General features: G+C 38.2%; 1 protein-coding gene across 39 annotated transcripts in view; it reads right to left on the reverse strand.

The window, feature by feature from the left end:
• CAMK2D (calcium/calmodulin dependent protein kinase II delta) overlaps positions 1-20,547 on the reverse strand; it is a 273,998-nt gene that overhangs the window by 163,526 nt on the left and 89,925 nt on the right. For all 39 annotated transcript variants that reach the window (XM_049708877.1, XM_049708866.1, XM_049708868.1 and 36 more), the window contains one exon: positions 19,652-19,711. In XM_049708877.1, the coding sequence (XP_049564834.1) occupies positions 19,652-19,711 (60 nt within the window). The remainder of the gene's footprint in view (positions 1-19,651; positions 19,712-20,547) is intronic.

The raw sequence follows: 20,547 nt of genomic DNA on the forward strand, positions 1-20,547 counted from the left end.
CATTGGGTGGCTCCAACTCTTTGCTGCTCTACAGGTGTCTGTGAATGTCTGAGAATGAACACGAAAGCACCCCAAGTATTGATAGGATTACAAATAAATTTTGGCAAGCAGGTGATTTAACAGATGTGGAATATGCAAATAATGACTGACTGTGTTTATTTCCTTATGCAGCTTTAATTGATCATGGATCTCAGCTCTTTTATTATATTTATCTGCTCTCTAGCACTACAATCAAGTGTTATTAATAAACACAAATACTTAATTTTCAATGAGGAAATTAAACCTATGTAGTTAACCATTTATAAAATAAAACTTTTTTAGATATCAGTTATCATCTGATCAATCTACTCTATAAGCTTACATTTTCCAGATACAATCTTCCTAAATATTTCATTCTTTATGTATAATCATAAACACTATTAAAAGACTGTCTACATACGATGACTCTGTGTTAGATACTACATTAGCAAATTACACTGCAGTTTATAAACTACAATAAGATTGGCTTACATTCAGGAAAGAAAGAGAAAAGGAGTAAGATATGTAGCCTTGTTAATGTAAAAAAGCCATATTTAATATTAATATGAACTATGATTAACACTAAAATGTGAAAATTACACTTAAAAATGAGCAGTAAAATCAGAATTATAGGTGACCCTTCTCCTGGATTCCTGCCATGGAACAGTGTTGTCTGAAGAGAGTTTGATATCTGTCACCTTCTCTGATCCTCTCGAAGGACTTATCTTTCCTGCTACAAAGCCGTTGAGCGTTAAAATTATTCATCATCTCATGACATATTTGGGGCTCCCTGGCAAAAACAACTCTGTAAAGATGATGCATATGAGCAAAGAGAGTGGAGAAGAAAGGTATATTATATAATAAAAAATGAAGGTAATTCTTTCTAGTAAAGGTGAATTCCTTCTTTATTGTTTTCATTTTTTAAGGGCAATGAAATCTTAGAAAATAAAATGTTATTTCAGTGTCATTTTGGAAAAGTTACAATTCTTATTATCTCCTAAACAGAAAGCTTCTAAACTAGGTGAAGTTTGTCTGTACGATCTGAGAACAGAAGAAAAAGAGCGGCTGTACCCAGTCCTCTTGCTCCGAGTTAGCAGTAACACAAAGCAAAACCGCACCCAACAATTTCAAGCACAGTTGGAAGAACATTTCCACCAACCTAAAAAGTTCTTTATTTCTAGAACTGGACAAAACAAAGTCTAAATAGTAAAAAAAAAAAATTGTAAATCAATAGTACACTGGCATTAAAGGACTAATGTTTCTTATTTCGAGAATATTCTTTCAATTACATAATTCGTTAAACACAAAAAACAATGAGGAAGAAACTGTGGTAGGTGGCAGACTGAACAGAGCTACCCAATGGACTGAGTCTCAGCAAAATTTTTATAAACTGCCAATGTAATTGAATCATCTGAATGAATAAGTTTGTAGCAGAAATTCCTAGAACCTAGGGTAATAATTTCTGTTGACATTTGTGCCATGGTCAATTTCAAAAACCAAAAATGGACTCAAAAGAATTTTAATAATTTGGTTTTTAAAGGAAGTATACAGATAGCCTTAACTAATTAAAAGTACTTTAAAGAGCGCCTGAGATTCCTCCAAGGAGAGGAGCCTTTCCAAAAGAAGAGAGAACTGAACAATTAATAATGACTCTAATAAAATGGAAAGTACAGTATTCTCTTTGATGGGAGGGAGAAAAGTAAGTAAAATTCATAATTTTAATGAGGAGAGGAGGGAAAAAAAGCAACATCAAGTACAACAAGACAGTTAGTCCAATAGTAGCAGTCACAGCTTGCCAGTAATGCCATTTGTAAGTCAGTCAGAAGCTGCATTCACAAAAATGAGATACTCATTCAGTGTCTGCTTCCCTCAAAATTCTATATGACGATGAGGTACAATCAGTACTGACTGTACTGCTGTTTCCATGTATTCATTTAACAAATACTGAGCACCAATTTGTGCCAAGAAACCATCTAGGTATTGAGGAATCAACAGTAAACAAACCAGTCTCTGACCTCACTTCCACCCATCTGGAAAGACAGCCCAGGCATTCTCCCCACATTTGCCCAGGACAAAGTGGCATGGAGGAGTAGAATATACAGGCTCTTCAGAAGCTTAGAGATCCAGACTTTTTCTACCCAACACACACATGTACCTGGCCCTGTAATTAGGTTCATATAATGGTGCACAGAGCTGGGCCCTGAAAATCAGATCAAGAAAGAAATAGAATCCCTGTCCTTATAGGAGTTTATCGACAAAGGTGATAGGCTCACAATCACTGGGCAATGGTGGGAAAAGCAAATATTTATATAAAGATATAATTGATAGCTTACACAGAAAGAGAAAGCACCTTTTCAAGTCTGACTCATAAGAAAGAACTAATCAAAATCAAGGTCTTTCCTCTGATAACCACTGATACTTCCTCTCGGTGAATAGGAGTGTCCAAGTGTGAATGAATATTAGCCCAAACATTTCTGAATGCAGGTTAGACTCTAAATCCAACTTAGGTGGCATGGATATTGTGAATAACAATTCACTAGTAATTATTAAGAATACAAGAGAAGGTAAGGTCCCCTCAAGCTCTCAAATCTTATTAGATTGGTAGGAAATTGTACCACAAATAATGGGCACTGTGATAGGTCCTTTACGTATAGAATTTCTAATCCTCACAGCGATGTGAGGTAATCTTATTTTCAGTTTCACAGATTTTGCTTTCAGTAAAAGGAAGGAAAAGGAATTTGTTTCTGCAAACATAGGTTGTAGAACTGGAAGATAGAGGATTCAAGTACTGGTTGGCTGTACTTGAAAACCAGTACTTTCAAACTAGTCTTCAAAAATATGTTAATATGCTAAATATTTGTATTTAACCAACCCCTAAAGGAAAACAGTGAATATAATATGAATCTGGGAGTGGAGAAATGAGAAAATAAATGTACCCTGCTTATGCTTTCTAGTCAGTACCTTTTTGGTTTTTATGGGAAATGTGCATTTATGGTTTATCGGTAAACTTTGTCGTTTATCTGTAAAGACGGAGGAGGGCCAAGTGGAATGCGACCGTAGACTGACTTTCTGCTGATAGGGAGCTGTACAGTCATGTCTGTTGTTAAGGTTGACACCTGTCCTAAGTGGCTGGTTGGTATTCAGGCCGTACTAACTGTTAAATGTTTAAAATATCATTCCTAGTTGCGTGTTGTCAACTCCTGATTTTATATTTCCAGCCCTGATCTCTCACTGAATTCAGACTCACCCAATGACTATGTGATGTCTCTACTTGGAAGTCTAATAGGCATTTTTAAATCTATGTGCCAGTAACTAATCCTCTCATCTTCCTTCACAACATGCCCCCACCCCAGTCATGCCCATCTCTACCTGGGGCAGCTCCATCCTTCCAGCTTCTCAGGATTGATCACCGACTCCCGTCTGCCCGTGACAACTCAAATCCAACCCACCGTATATTTGGCTCTACCTTCAAAACACATTCTGAATCTGACCACGGTGTTCCATCTCCACGGCTGCTGCCCCAGTGCAAGTCACTGATGACTGTAACTGCCTCCTAACAGGGTCTCCCAGTCTCTGCTTTTACCCTTGCGGTCCTCCGGTGACACAGAAGCCAGAGCGATGCTCTTAAAACAGAAGTCAGATCAGCTCACTTCTCTCCTCAGAACTCTCAAAGACTTCCCATCTGTCTTAGGCAGCTCTAACCTCCCTATAGTACCATCTCACTAGGAAGGAAAGCGAAGATCCTTATCACAATCTACGAGCTCCTGTCACCTTTCTGGTAGCATCACCTACAACCTCCTGTCCCCTCACTCCACATCATGCCATGCCACACTGGCCTGCGTGCTGCTCTCAGCTATGCCAGGCAAGCTTCCAGCTCAGTCTCCCTGAAAGGCTCTTCCTTTGGGTGTTGCAAAGCCTGTTGCCTCATTTCCTTTTGGGCTTGGCTCACTTATCACAATCTGACCAATGACAGGATTTGTTTGTTTATCCCCAGCCCCTGCTCCTGAGTATAATCAGTAGGCAAGGGATTTTGGTCAGCTTTGTTCATTGCTGTATCACAGTATCTAGAAGAGTACCTAACATGACAGACATTAAAAAAAACTTGTTAAACAGATGAATAAATGAATGAGGCTGATTCTGTAGGCCATGCGTAATTCTAAAGCTGCACGGATTTTCCTACATTTCTTGAAACAGTTCTGTATCCAAAATCGAGTAGATCCTCAGTGTTTTGTTTTTCAAAATAATGTAAAATAAAATATATCCAGCAGAATAAGAGAGCTGAGTGAAAGTTAGTATAAAGGGGAGTTATTTAAAATCCCATTAGCAAGTTTCATGAACTTGTGATCCCTTATCTTTGGTCCCTTGGTTTCATTCGTGTTTGATTTCAGAAATCCTCATAGGAAAAGCTGAATGCACCCTTTTGTTTCGGTTTGGGCACATAATCAACAATCTTTAGCAGCAAGCAAATAATAATCTGGCTATTCACGAGATTTCCCCTGAAAACTGTAGGCTGTAAACTTACTTTGGTATAAAACTTGAAGGCAAATTGCTACAAAATATCTATCAAGTAAGATATAATCTGAATTTTTTTTTTTTTCAGAAACTATAAAAGTGTAAGGATTTTTTGGTCTGCAGGTTGATTCCTAGGCCTTTACTGTGGAAGCCTGGACTGCCTGGGCAGAGTTTGAAATGCTCTTGAAATAATAAATCCTAAATCTCAGGGAGGAATACCAAATCTCTGAACTGGTTCCCCTCGTCTACAGCAGTTTGTGGACCGAAAGCAAGAAAGAACAGCAACCTCACCCCTGTCCACGCTTAAACGGACACGCAACTCTCCATTCTACCCTCGCAAACCTCGTTTTATTCAGTCACTCTTTGTGCCTCCCAATTTGTAACTTCAGGGCCTGACCCACCCATCACTCTTCTAATTTCTGAATCCTCTCAGCAGAGGTAGGAGCTAGTAGCGTACTCAAATAATTCTGTACATTTGTTCAGGCATAATATAAAAACACCAATTTAGATGAATGAAAGGGAAGCCTGATTGGGAAGATGAGGTTGAAAAGTACGAAGCTTGAACAGAAAATAGCTCTGATTAGAAACACAGGGGTGTGTGTGTGTGTGTGTGTGTGTGTGTGTGTGTTTGTGTGAGAGAGAGAGAGGGAGAGAGGGAGGGAGGGAGAGAGGGAGACCGTGAGAACAAGGGTGAAAACGCTAGAATACAAAAAGAAAACTGAGTTAGGTGTTGGAGAATGCGAGCATGAGGGTAAGAGGTCACCTGCAGGAAGCATCCTCTTCTCTTCTCTTAGGTGTGATTCCCACAGGGGCCCTCTTTCTAGGGGGAAGGTTAGGTACTTACAAGGCACAGAATACAATGTTCTCTCAGTTTTGCCTGGTGCACATTTAGGAGAACAGTTTGGAGTTCGTTAGAGGTAGGAGACAACTGGCTGAAGGAGGGGTTGAAGGAGGGGAAGTGGTCTACATGACTAGAAGTAGAGAACAACTAAGGGAGCTGAAATGTACAAGATTTTGCAGAGTTAGGATTTTAGAATTTAGCCTGAGGAACTAGGGAGCCATGGAAAGATTTTAAGGAAAGGTGGGACAGATCTGATTTGCATCTAAAAACTATCTTTCTCAGAAGCAAAGTGAAGAATGGAGGAGAGGAAAAGTTTATTTGAGCTTGGCCTGTGGTATGTGGGTAAAGAGAAGAGGAGAGACTTAAAAGCCATTAGGGAAGCTGAAGTGAGAGGCGTTGCTCAGCGACTACGTAAGTTGGCAAGGGAAAGAGAGGTGGACTGGATGGCACTAGGTTTCTGGATTAGGCAAGGCTATAAAGTTGAGGCAGGGAACACAAGCAGAGGAGCAGGTCTGGGTGGGGCGGTGGAGCAGGGTTGGAAAACAAGGCCCATTTCATGCATACTATTACCAGTTGGGTACAACATCCAAGCGAACATCCCAGTAGGTAGTGGGAAGTGTGTTTGGAAAGAAATGCTAGACTGTGAAAGATAGGTTTGGGGATAAGCAGCCTATGATTGAGATGCCCTGGGTAGATTTAAGGGATAGGCAAAGGTAGAGGAACTCAGGAAGGAAACTGAGAATGAATTGTTAGAGACAAAGAAGACATCTGAAAAACACTAGCGTTACAAAGCCAAAGCAGGTGACTCACACTTTCAACTTGTAGAGAGGCAGCAAGTAAGACCAGAACCTGAAAGGTTCCGCTGAACTTAGTAATAAGGTGATGGGTAATCATGATGAGAGCAGTTCCATTGGAACACATGAGCAGGGGCCTGAATGAGGAGGCTGATGGAATGGAAACAGAGTGCTTCTTTTTCAAAAAGTTTTCAGTGAGAAGGGAACAAGGGGGAATTACTTACATAGCTAAATGTGTGTTAATAACCTTTAAAATGTAGAAGGATGATTACTCGGTATTATCCCCAGAACGGACTCATGTCAACTTCCATGATTTGGGGGCAACATTGTTCCCAGCTCCCTTAAATCTTCTCCTTCAAGATATTCAAATCTGTCCAATACCCTGCATAAAACATTTCACATACAACACGAGCCTCTCTCTTCTCTATGTATCTAATTTGGGCATTTAATTACACGCTCCTTTGAAATGTTGAGTATTTTCATGTGTAAATGTCCCAACTTCCCACACAAGTAGGAAACCCCTTACGTGTCAATGATATTTGGTACCATGTAGGTCATATTCTAGCGCTTTATCTAAATAAAAATGTCATGCAGCTGCACAGAGAGCTTTCGTGGCTTTAACCAGAGGAGGAAGTGAAGAACAGAAGGCTTGTGTAGTGGAAACGTGAACTTTGGAATCAAACAAATGTGTTTGAATCCTGGTTCCCCCCTTCATAAAATAAGTAACTTCAGGCAAATTAATCAATCTCTTTGAGACTCAGCTTCTTCATCTGTGCAGAGCACATAGTAGGTGCTCAATATTTATTAGAGCCATTCAAACAATGGAGGTAATACTAATATCTGCAAAGTACTTGTTGGAAAAATTAAATAAGATAATTATGGTAAGTGTTTAGACACAATAGGTTTCAGGTTATTGCTATCTAAGAATCCTTCTTAATGATTTCATTCTCTAGACCTAGTATGGAAAAGAAAGAAGACAGGGAGTCTAGTGATCTACCAGAGTTGAATAAAAGGTTCCTGGCCCAAAGCTTTACTGGGGATTTAGCTCTTTGTAAAATCATCTCTAGAAAAATGCTTCTTCTAAATTGTGGTCCCTGAAAACCTGTATCAGAATCATTTGGTGCTTGACGTAACCAATAAGTAAATAAACCCAAAAATCGAGCAAGTAAGTAAATAGCAGATTCCAAGAGCCCACTCCAGGTCAATCTGTGATGCTGAATCCTACAAATATGCATTTTTATCAAAGGAATCTTATGCAAATGAAGGTCTCAGAACGACCCGCTGGCAGTCCAGCTCACCCCTGATTGTACTGTGTTCCAACACCACCAGGAAACAAGTTCAGTTTTGTGTATTTGAATTATTCATTAGGATTCCTAATAGGGCTCTGTAGAGCTCTACAGAGTTACTTTTATCTCAAAGAAGCCATAATCTTCAAGTGGGCTGGGAAGTAGAAAGGTAGATGAGAGGAATACAGAACTACTGGCTTCAGAGTTGTAGAAAATCAAAAAGCATCTGGCCACTATCAGAACCTCCACTCCCCTCCACTCTCCCACCTCTCACCGTCAGCACACACACAAATGCCATCAAAAGCAGACAACTGAACAGCTCAGGCTGAATTAAACCCGAACTGATACCAAAGTACCTACTCAGAAGGGAACTTCCCTCAGCATCCCCACAATCTCTCAGGTCAGGTGTGGCAGGGGAAGTGAGGCTATTTATCTTTCTCTTTTGTGCAGTGTTCACCATTCAGCCTAAAGATTTATTTTCTTTTCCATAACGAGGTTGTGAAACCATAGGTTTCTCTTCCTCACCTGTCTTTCAGAGCTGGTGAGGATAAGAGAGACCTTCCTTTCACCACAGGGCACTGGAAGATTTCCTAACTCCAGATACAGCTGGAAACCAGATCCCTCCTCCTGATCTCTGATGAAAAGGATCGTGACTTTGGTGGGACTACCCATGGCAGCATAAGAACCTGATATAGAATGGAAGATTAGTTTAATAAAATATCACTTATTGGAATATATATTTTCCACTGCCTATTTCTTCAGTCCTTCACTCAGAGAGCTACTAGCCTTTCAGATCCTGAAGTTACCCAGACAGTCACTAATATAACCATTTGAATATCATGTGATATTAAAACACTTTATGGGGCTTCCCTGGTGGCACAGTGGTTGAGAGTCCGCCTGCCAATGTACGGGACGCCCCGGTCTGGGAAGATCCCACATGCCGCGGCACGGCTGGGCCCGTGAGTCATGGCCCCTGAGCCTGCGCGTCCAGAGCCTGTGCTCTGCAGCGGGAGAGGCCACAACAGTGAGAGGCCCGCGTAAGGCAAAAAAAAAAAAACAAAAAAAAAAACACTTTATGAATGATTTTCATACTCTCTCAAGATACTTCTTAAAAAGAATGTTATCTTTAGGAATAAAATGCTGTCAAGAGTCTCAAATAATAGTAGAAAAATACTAAGGCAGTAAATTTGCCATTGGCAACTTAATAAAATCATGATATAATTTGTGCTGGGCTAAGTAATGACCCACTCATGGTGATCATTAAAGTCCTCAATTTGCAAAATGAACATAGGGGTAAAGGTGAAAATATATCTGTGAAATGAGATACTACAACTTAAAATTAAGAACAAGAAATCACTATATATATATATATATATATATGTAAATAATAATAGTTATATACAGTTGACCCTTGAACTTGACCCCTTGAACAGGGGTAAGGGACGCTGACCCTTCATGCAGTCAAAATTTTGTGTATAACTTTACAGTTGGCCCTCCATATCTGTGGTTCCACATCTGCACAGTCAAGCAACCTCAGATCGTGTAGTACTGTAGTACATATTTATCAAAAAAAGTATATCTATAAGAGGACCAGCACAGCTCAAACCCAAGTTGTTCAAGGGTCAACTGTGTATATACATACACACACACACAGAGCAGGAATTATCTCTATGTTATGTAACTCAGGGACTAGTAATTAATCAAAACATCAAATAAATTCACAAAAGTGAAAATCTTTCTCAGTAGACTAGTTACATTTCTTCAGTTTATATGTATTCAAATATCTGCTAAAAATTGTGATGTTTCAATGGAAATGAATAATTTTGTCTTCCAGGACATCAGAGGCAAACAGGATAGAAAAGCCAAACAAGGACAAAAGCCTTAGTGTGGAGAGACAGAGCAGGGGACAATGTGGAGAGTTGGAAAAATGGAAGGTCAAGGCCAGAGCCAGTTATCACAGGTTCAGGTCACAAATAGGGCTATCTGCAAAGTCATGCCCAGGGGCTCATAAGCCCAGACTTCAAGTGTGTAGACTTGGGTCCAGGGCCCAGGAAGAACAAGTCAAAAACCAGGAACCATGTCAGCTCTATCAATCACCTGCAGTAGGACAGGGTCTGGGAACTGTGTTGATGGTCTTCTGAGGCCAGGGAATTCTGATGAGCTGTCGACACACAGAGAAAAATTGTTGACCATTGATGGCAGCTTGCACTGCCCATCTTGATAACCTGCTGGAATGACTCTGTGCCTAGGTGCGGTTTGCTTATTTCCCTCACCAGGGGAAATTTCTCCTACACCTGAATGGCCAACATGTTCAGGGTGGCATCACCCTCCCTCTTTGAGAAACATCAGACACTTCATCAGTGCTCATATTACAGCGCCCCATTTGATTAACCTAGCAGAGTACTGAAGGGGATCCAGGTCAGCTTTACAAGTGCAAATAGGTCCAAAGGAGAGACGGGATTTCCTCATGAGATCTTTGCAACTGAAGGTGAATATAATATGGTCTCTTCTGTACTCTCAGAGAAACTGTCCTCTATTATATCAAAATTAGTTCATTATACCCATTACTGTCAGAATGGTTTTCTATTATTAAGAAAGGCAAGGGCTTCCCTGGTGGCGCAGTGGTTGAGAGTCCGCCTGTCGACGCAGGGGACACGGGTTCGTTCCCTGGTCCAGGAAGATCCCACATGCCGCGGAGCGGCTGGGCCCGTGAGCCATGGCCACTGGGCCTGCGTGTCCGGAGCCTGTGCTCCTCAATGGGAGAGGCCACAAGAGTAAGAGGCCCACGTACCACAAAAAAAAAAAAAAAAGAAAAGAAAAAAAAAGAAAGGCAAGCTCTCAACTGAGGCCATTCTACCTGTCATTTTATAAGAGGTACAGCCCCTAGTAGACTAAGAGTATTTTGGGAAGGATGGGGGAAAGATTAGATTCAAAAAGAAAAACACCTCAAAAATATTAGAATAAACAGAAAAAATAACATCCTGTCAGATTCACAGCTTAGAGGGCACCAAATCTGCCAAATGAGGACAAAACTGGCCTAGGTTATATATAATCCAAAAGTATGAGAAAAAGTCAGGGTCAAAATTGTTCAGAAATAGCACTGTGTGTGTAAATTCAGAGGTAATCTGAAACAGATGATCAACTGTCAAGTAAAAAAGAATACAGGTAAGCTTTGAGTGATGTCAGCTCTTAACCAAACCTAACATTAACAGGTTACCTAGGTGTGGTAGTTGGCTGATGAGGTGGAAATCCGTGAACAGCAACTATCTAGAACCTCACTGCAGGGCAAGAAATCCAGTCAAGGGTCAACTAGGAGCACAGGTAACAGCAAGATCAACAGCCAGACTGAAAGGAAACTGAGCAGCAGTGTTGAGGCTTTTCATATCACGTTAGACCTAGAATCCGGAACAGCACTAAATCAGAAACCAGAGTTGAAATGAAACTGTTTTCCAGAATTAGAGGAATTCAGAAATGGAAAGCCACACAGGTCTTTACTGCACCCAGATATTTTAGCTTCTGTCCTCCGAGACTCAGAATATACGAGGTGGCCAGGGAATCAAGATGAAGCTGTTTCCTAGGCCCAGGAGAGAAAGCATTAGGGAGTCCAGCAGATATCTGAGGTCCAAATAACCCACCAACGAAGGTCTCCTAGACGCTAGCATAGGGCTTTAGCAAACTATGGCCCACAGATCAAATCCAGCTCAATACCTACTTTAGAATGGTCTGTAAACTGAGAACAGGCTTAAAAAAAAAAAAAAATTAAAATGGTTGTAAAAAACTCAAAAGAAGAATATTTTATGACATATAAAAAATAAATTTCAGATTTCAGTGTCTGTAAATAAAGTTTTATTGGAACACAGTCACACCTACTCAGTTATGAAGGATCTCTGGCTACTTCGAGCTACAATGGCAAAGTTGAATAGTTAGGATGAGAGAAGGCACGGCTAGCAAAGTCTAAAATACTTCCTGTTGGGTGCTTTATAGGAAAAGCTTGCCAATCCTTGTGCAGGGCAGGGCTCCCAGAGGCCTTCAAAGGAATCACTGAGGACAGGACAAGCCTATTAAAGAAGCAAGAGTGAGAGAGACAACCAACCCTCTTTCTTTACTCATCAGTTTGGCAATTTCATCGGACAAGTAGGCTTTTGCTTTGAAGAGTGGAGTAGTCAAATTCAGGGCTCTCCCATAAATGTCTAAGAATGAGGATCACCAACCAGGTAAGTGGGTGATCTGGCAAGGGGGGGAAACTGGTGACTTCTATCGATAGTACAGTTCTGCTTCCTGGGGTATAGTTAGAATGCTCCCCAGGAAAATGGGGAAGCAGCTAGCAGTTTTAGGTGTCTGCCAGGTAAAAGAAACAGTGAGACCCTGACACTCCCAACAAGGATGCCTGAGAATCTACAAGCTGCATGGGAAATATATCAAACAACACCAAGAGGGGTGTGGGTCAAGATTCCTGCAGGATGGGGAATTTCAGACTAAGTGATAGGGGATTATTCAGGAAGACCAGACAGTAAAAAGAGGTATGCTGCCATATGGTGTGTTGACCTGCCCAACCAGACAGAAACCTTAAGTTTGCTCTCTGGTTTTACAGTCTTTGTTTAGGTGTGGGCTTGCCCTAAGCCACTGATACTATTTCATAAATTAAAATTTATGTTTTTCTTCTACTTATATTAATAGAAGTGTGTTCCCCTTCAGATGATCTAAATTTAACTTAAAAATATATCCACCCATGCATTCTTTAATCCCTGCAACATTTATTTATTGAGCACAGACTTTATGTCAGAGGCTATTTTAGGTACAAAGGATATAACAGTTAACAAGCAAAGTCCCTGCCTTCCTGGGGTTTTATATGCTAGTGGGTAGAAAATAATCAAAACAACAACTAAGCATACAGTGTCATGGTAAGTGCTAGACAAAAAAGTAAAGCAAGGAAGGAAGGCAGGGAGTGTGCTGCGGGCATGAGAGCTGGCAGGGGACGCCTCCGGATGAGGCAATGGGTGAGCAGAGAGGCCTGAGGGAAGCAGCCTACAGAACTGCTGGGGCAGAAGCAGCACCCTCAGAGGGAACACAGGGCACAGCTGAGGAACCCAAGGAGCCCAGAGGGTCTGGAGCAGAGCAAGTATTGGGGAGAGAAGTGGAGCTGATCTAAGATCAGGAAGATAAAGTGGCTGGTGATCCCTGTGTAGGGTCTCAGGCCATCGTGAGGACTCTAGGGCTTGTCTTCTAACTAGAAAGTCACTGAGCAGTTTCTGAGCAGAGGAGAGACATGGTCAGACGCACAGCAGCCAGAGTAATCTTGTTAAAATTCACTATTGAAACACTGAAATGTTCCCAAATTAAAAACAAATAACTACGAAACAACATTCCCTTTAGTCTCAAAAAACAAACAATTAAATAACACTGTCTAGTTTATGGGAAGACCTCAGGAGAGAGTTTCATTTGTTTTTCCCTTTTATTGGGAGATGCTCTGCAACTGCTACATCATAGTAATGCATCACTGATTCAGATTAATTGGGGACAAGACCCGTCAAAATTAGTTAAAAGGCGGAATTATTCTATTTTATTTAAATAAATTTCATTACCTTTTGGCACGTGAAGTAAGGAATCAGGCTTGCCAAGGTTACCTAATAAAACTTGAGCATTGAGTTTTAATGAGCAGATTTTTAAAGGCTTGTAATTAGCATCTGTCAGCACCAGTCTCCGCTAGGTTGGCTTCTGCCTACAGTGCAATTTCTCTGCTTCCCTTTAGATACTTCCAAATTGTTTCAAAAGCAGTTTATTCTCTTCGCTAGATGCATATCTAAAATCTTATTTATTTTCTTAACAAATTCTTTGGGGAGGGATTAATAATGTAAAGATACAAATAGGCATAAATAAATGTGAGGTTAGCTTAGTTCCTGTCTGAGGGTTTAATTCTCAAGTGAACTGGGTAGTGTTTCTCCCTTCCACAGACTACATCCCCAACTCAAAATGCATGCTTTATGAAGATGAGAGTTGAGGTGGAGAGAACTGTGCAGATCTTTTTATATGAACTACAAGGTCATTAAGACTAACATGAGAATCACATTTAAGAGTAAGAGGTCATTTCACTATATTTCTTCAAAATAAGTTCATTTTGTTTTAATATGAAATCTATGGTCCAAAGGTCCATATTTAGGCTTTATTGATCTCCGTAAGTACTCCAAACTATATGAAAAATTTGATGTCAATATGCAATTTTGTGAAGAGAGAGAATCTATAGCCTATAAAAGTTTATCTGAAGGAGGCTGAAGATCCAAAAATGGTAAGAATCGCTGTTCTAAGTGATTCACAACGACGATAAAATGATTTCACTGAAGAATGATTTCCTTTTTATCTCCATCTGATTCTTGGGAGGCATTCTCCTACTTTACTTAAATATTGACTTACATAGTTTTCACTTTGTTTTAAATGAAAAATGTTTCATTATATAAATATCCTTTTTGAACAACTTAGAAAAAAACAAAATTCTAATCTGTGTTTCTTCTTAATTATGGTTGACATTTAAACTAGTTCTTTATTTTTCTACTTTTTTGTTAAAAGGGAGTCTTTTAAAAACTTTTGCTCACAGGATAGTCTATGCAAGTGTCATTGCCTACTTGTCCTTCATTTAAGGGGACACACTGACTCATTATTTTAATGTAAGGAAATTGCGTGGATCCAGCAAGTAAAGGCTGGCTATCTGTCTTACTGTTATTGTTGTCACTCTTACCTTAAATCAGAGTTTTTCAATCTCAGCACTATTAACTTGTTGGACCAAATAATTCATTATTGTGAGGAGCTGTCTTTTGCATTGTAGGACGTTTAGCAGCATCTGTGGCCTCCACTCAACTGATGCCAGATGGGCACCCTCAGTTGTGACAACAAAACACACACTGCTAAATTGCCCCAGGAGAAAGAGACAGTGAAGGTGACAAAATCACCCCAGGTTGAAATTCAGTGATTATAAATCATTGATTCTTTGGCTTTCTGGGTAGGGGAAAATGGCCTTATCTTATTTCTCTTGTCCATATTATGAATGTATTATTAGAAAAGTGACCAGGAGATGTAATTTAATTTTGAAAGGCAGATTTATATACGGAATATCAAAAGAAAAGGTCACTGGAATAATCTACACATATGAGAATGACATTTGAAAACCATGTTTCATCAGAGTTCTTCTGTTGGAAAGTTCCTAACAAATAAATTTAAGTATATAACTGGAATTACCAGCTTTTAAGTGAGAAATTGGGGAATGGCAATTGGCTGAAGAAAACATCTGATCTTCAATATTAAAACTTAATTATAGCTCCAATAAAATTAAGCCTGTTAATAAAACATAGTCTTGGTACTTATAAGAGTAAAAGTCAATGTAAGTCTGCCTAAAATCAACACAGTTGAACTATTATTGTTAAAAGTTAAAAAAAGTCAATATTGCTTTTTTGTACAATTCCAAATATTTTGTCCCCAAAATATAGTTTCCTTTTATTTATCTAGAAAAAATTTATCTATTTTATATAAAAATGTATCTTAAAGTACACTGAAAATAAAAATAATCTAAGAAAATTATTGTTATTATAGCTCTTAAAAAAAAAAAAGGCGTTTCATGCTCTTTACAAGTAGGCACTTGTCATCATTTGTCTTTGGCACCCTTCACAATCCTCATACTGTTAGATGTGTTTATCCACTCTCACTATCCCGACGTGTCTCCAAAATACGTATTCACATTCTGTAGAGTTCTATGTCGTGTCCCACATGTAAGTCAGATAAGATACGTGCAAATTAAAGTAATTAAGGTACTGAGTCAGAAAAGATACATGTTTGGCTAAGGCACGAGAGACTAGTGAGAAGTGAGCCTTACTCTGGTTGAGAGACCATGGGAGAAAGAACACCCTAGAAATGCTAAACCACAGTTAGGTGATGGAGTTTGCGCAGAGACTATCTTGCATGTTCAGAAGATACTTTGAGCAGAATCTGACTATCTAGACTTCCTCTATATAAACAAGGACCCAAAACCAAGAGTCTAGCTGCCGTCAAGTACTGGTCTAGGAGGGATGATCATAATGACTGCCAACCGCTTCCATCCTGAAGAGGAATGTCCAAGTGGTTAGAGACTTAGACTTTCTGGCAAAAAGTGAATGATCAGGGTTTTAGGTGGTGTTGTTTGCTATTTCTATTTTTTTTTTTGTCCATGGTCCCCCAAAAGAGATATTTTCCAATCTTTAAAAAAAATTTCATGTTCTCATATTCAACTAAATTTCTAATTTCTTCCAACTTTCTTTTCTTGTTTTCTCTGTTCTTAAAGAAATCAATATTTCTCTAGTCACTCAAAACAGACACCTCAGAGGAACCTCCTTCTATCCCACTCACCACAATATAACTGCTGCCCAAGATGGTCTGATTCTACCTTCACAATGTCGCCGGTATCTTTGCCCTTTCTGCCTTCTCTGCTCCCATTACCATAGTCTACGAACTCATCACGTCTTATACATAAATTAATTCAAAAGACTTTTAAATGCTTTTTCAACACCAGTTTCTCCTGACTCTGAACAATTATGCTTATTATTACCAAATTTGTCTTTCGGGGAAACTGATATAATCATGTGTGTCAACTAAATTAATCTTTAATAATTTCCTATTTCTACAGATTAGCGATAAAATTCCTTGACACAGAAAGTCAAGACTCTCCACTATTACTCCCAATCAAACTTGATGGCCAACACACAAATTATACTCCAATCACTCCAGATTTTCTATCATTCTTCAAGTGTGACAAGGACGTTTATATCTGATCTTTCCTTTTGATGTTCTTTCCATAATGCTATCGAGTCCAATCCATACTCCTTTATGGCAAAATTCTGTTCATTACCCAACATATTTCAGTTAAACTTCTTGGTTTATTCCTTAGTGCTCTCATGGCACCCAGTAAGAGTTTCATTATAGGATGTAACCACTTTGTATTTTAGTTTCATACATCACAATCTGCCCTCCTAAACTGTAAACTCCTTGTGGTTAAGGACTATGTCTCATTCATCTCTGTAGTCTTTCAGTATTTTAACTGCAACAGAGTTAGCACTGTTCAACTCAATCAGTGCTTAATGCTAATCATTGGAAATCACAAATCATATATATTTTATTTTGCTCATCTTGTTTCATTTTATGTGTATCTAAACTGGTATAACTTTTTAATTCTAAAATCAAATGTTGATGTAAAAATCTCATGTAATGATTAAGAAATTAGAAGAAAAAATAATGGACAGGAAGAAATTAAATCAGTATCTTTTAATAATATTTTTAAAGTTATTTTCAGAGCTAATCAAAATATAAAATACTGTTTCACCCCTTTGATTTTAAAGTAAGAGTTTTGCTCTTAATACAAAACACTGTTCTTTTTTTTTTTTTACAAGTAATCCAACCCAAATTCATCTGAATATTCAAAACCACTGATACTCAAGGGAATTATAATTGTGAATATCTCTACAGGGGAACTGTTTACATAATGTAAGATTCCAATTAAATATTTGTAAGTACAATTATTCATTTTCTGAACAGAATGAATGAAAGACAAGATTTCCTATACATCAAAATAATGGATTCACAAAAATTACTGCCATCTTCTTTGGAGAGTAATTTTGTAGGCTATAGAAATTTTTCTTCTTATTCTAAGCCTTTGGTTAAAACTCTTACACAGTATACCTGTTACTGAAAATTGAAAGTAATCTTTGAACAGTGAACTACTGAACTTCAATAGTGTGAACAAAATCCTACCAAATAATTTTTCTGTCATTTCATAGACAACATATTGTAAATGACCACAGAAATACAAAATGTGAAAAGATATTTTAACAGAAGAATTCAAGTCATATTACTGTATATATCTATTTCCTTTCCTTCAACAGTCCATTAGCCTTTTAAACTAAATAATCAACAAAATTAACATATCAAACAGTAACCTGACACAGTCATCACTCCATGGCAAGTTCGTCAGAGATGAGGTTGTTTTTGTTAAGCAGATGCACTATAAATCAAATTCAAAGAGCAAACGCTTCTACCTTTGGAGCATTTTTAAAGAAAACAAATGCCTATTTTCAAACTTAAAAATAATGAGAATATAGCACTACCTTTTCTAAAGTGACAATTTTTCTATCAAACTAAACCACAGCAAGCATTATAAAATGCTAGAAATAGTGTTATAATTGAACTCTAAATTGCACTTCCAAAAGTTATCTCCAAACTCTAAATTGGTATTCCTAAATATACTCTATTAAAATAAGTTATGAGCATTGGTTGTTTAAAATACACATGCCCACCTGAGGGTTCATCTGATCTTAGAATCCATCATCCCGTAAATGTCCTGTCCTGATTCTTTTTCTACAATTTAAAGAATAGCTTTTACATTTTGTCTTGTCGGGCCTTCCCTGGTGGCGCAGTGGTTAAGAATCCACCTGCCAATGCAGGGGACATGGGTTCGAGCCCTGGTCCAGGAAGATCCCACATGCTGCAGAGCAACTAAGCCTGTGCACCACAACTACTGAGCCTGCGCTCTAGAGCCCACAAGCCACAACTACTGAAGCCCACACACCTAGAGCCCACGCTCCACAAGAGAAGCCACCAAAGTGAGAACCCTGCACACTACAACAAAGAGTAGCCCCCACTCACCACAGCTAAAGAAAGCCCGTGCACAGCAATGAAGACCCAACGCAGCCAAAAATAAATAAAATAAATTTATATATAAAAAAAAATTGAGTTTCATAGAAGGATCCTGATTAAAAACAAAACGAACAAGCAAAAAAAAACTCCGCTTCATAAGAATAACAAGTTCAGTAAACTAAGATTGCATTTTATCTTAAACCTGAGCAAGGAAAGCACTCTTTGAACTATAGTGGGTCATTATTGTATAATTTCTCTTTAGCCAATATTATGGGCTGAATTGTGTCCCTCCAAAATTCATGTTAAAAACCTAACTCCCAGTACCTCAGCGTGGGACTATATTTGGAGCTAGGGTCTTTAAAAGAGTAGTTAAGTTAAAATGAGGTCATTAGAATGGACCCTAATCCAATATGATTAGTGCCCTTACACGAAGAAGAAATTAAAAAAGAGACATCATACAGAAGGAAGACCATGTAAAAACACAAGGAAAAGATGGCCACCTACAAGACAAGGAGAGAGGTCTCAGAAGAAACCAACCCTCCCTACACCTTGACCTCAGACTTCTTGTTTCCAGAATTATGAGAAAATGCATTTCTCTATTTAAGCTACCCAGTGTGTGGTACTTTGTTATGGCAGCCCTAGGAAAATAATACAGCCAACCAAGAAATGCCATAGGCTTTTATCAGGGTAAAATACTTACAAAAAGGTATATTTACATTTCAGAGGTTGTTTTGTTTTCTCTCTAAACCAGAAGGCTCTTATTAGACAGCTGCTAGTTTGTTAATGCATCTGATTTACTTGTTAGTGTCTATTTAAGTAACCCACAAAATGCAGGATACTAAAAACTTCAAGGAAGGAATAGACACTGAATGGCCCTATACATAAAAATAGAGAAATATAAACCATTTCAGTGAATGATTTTGCTAATTCTACTGCATGATTACTCCCTCTCTCATACCGTGCATGTCAGAAATACTTTGGCTGACAGTAGAACTGACAGAGGTGGGACGGTAACATTTTTTGAAAATAAAACTATTGTCACAGAATATAGCTTCTTCTTTCCTCTGTTTCTTTCTTGCATTTGTTTTATATTCATCAATATTTTTCAGTTTTGAACATTATCATGCCATTATATTCATGAGGGATAATATTCTAAACAATTTTACTAGTTTCTTGAATAGTATCAATGATTATGAGGTAAACATTTTACAGGATAGGTGAAAAGTAACTTAGGTGACTAATATAATGGCCTAAGTTCTGTCCCTCTGTACTTCAGTAGCAGCAGCTGAACAATCCTTAAAGATACATAAAACCACTATTCAACTAGTAATAGCTTATATTATTTTTAAAGTGTTTGTATGAAAGAACTGCTACCTTCTGAAAAACTTTTTAAAAACTTTGAAGAAACAAATGTAACAAGATCAAAAGTTAGGAACCTATTTGTTAATTGCAAATATTCTAGTTTATTAAATTAATATTTTTTAAATTATGGTAAAATTACATGATGCAAAATTTTAGTTAATATTTAAAATATATTGAAAACATTTTCTTACCAATATTGGGGTGCTTCAAAAGACGGCAGATTCTAGCTTCCCTTTCCAGTTTCTGATGATCTATTAAAAAAAAATAGAAAAATAAACCACAGCATTTAGCAAAAGAGATTAAATGACAATAAACAGCATATCAAAATGACATAAAGCCTTCACATTTACTTATCCTTTGGTTTCTTTTTTTTTTTTAAAAAAAGTCATCATTTGAATTTGGAATTAGGTGAACACAATAGTTCAACAATATAATTATTTTTTATTGGCTTGAAGCTTGATAGAATGAGGTATAAAACAAAGCTGAATTTAGACTTTTGCTGGGGAAAACAGTAAAAATGGCACAAAACAATAGTATTCTTTCTTATCCCTACCCTAGGTATATACTGTTACAACAACTTAAATATGCCAATATAGACATACACATTTAAGCAAAGGATACCTATCTGGCAAGTGGAATGCCAATGGAACCAGTGCTAAATAGGGTTAATCCCAGTTTATCCCTAACAACAAAGTGTTCCCTGTCCAGTCATATTTTCTATCAAATACTCTTCCCACAATTTTTAATCCAACTTCCTAGATGTATGATGCTTTTCCATATACCAAGAACTCCCCAAACACCAAACTGCTTGCTCATCTCCACCCTGCTCTGTTTCCCTAACCATTTCCTTGAAGGGGCACAGACTACTGTAAACTTGCATTTAAAAAACCATCTGATACTCTTCTTGGTTTCTTTGTAGTAGTTCATATGCACATAATTATAACCAAAATCACTAGCCAAAACACAAAATAAATGGCAGAGAGAGGCAAGAACACCACAGAAATATACGTTGCCAATAAGAACAGTACTGTAGAGTGTGGTCCTTATTGAAAGCCTGTACATAGAGGAAATGATTTAAACCTTACAA

The sequence above is a fragment of the Orcinus orca genome, chromosome 4 (genome assembly GCF_937001465.1).
Source record: "Orcinus orca chromosome 4, mOrcOrc1.1, whole genome shotgun sequence".
Lineage (NCBI taxonomy): Eukaryota > Metazoa > Chordata > Mammalia > Artiodactyla > Delphinidae > Orcinus > Orcinus orca.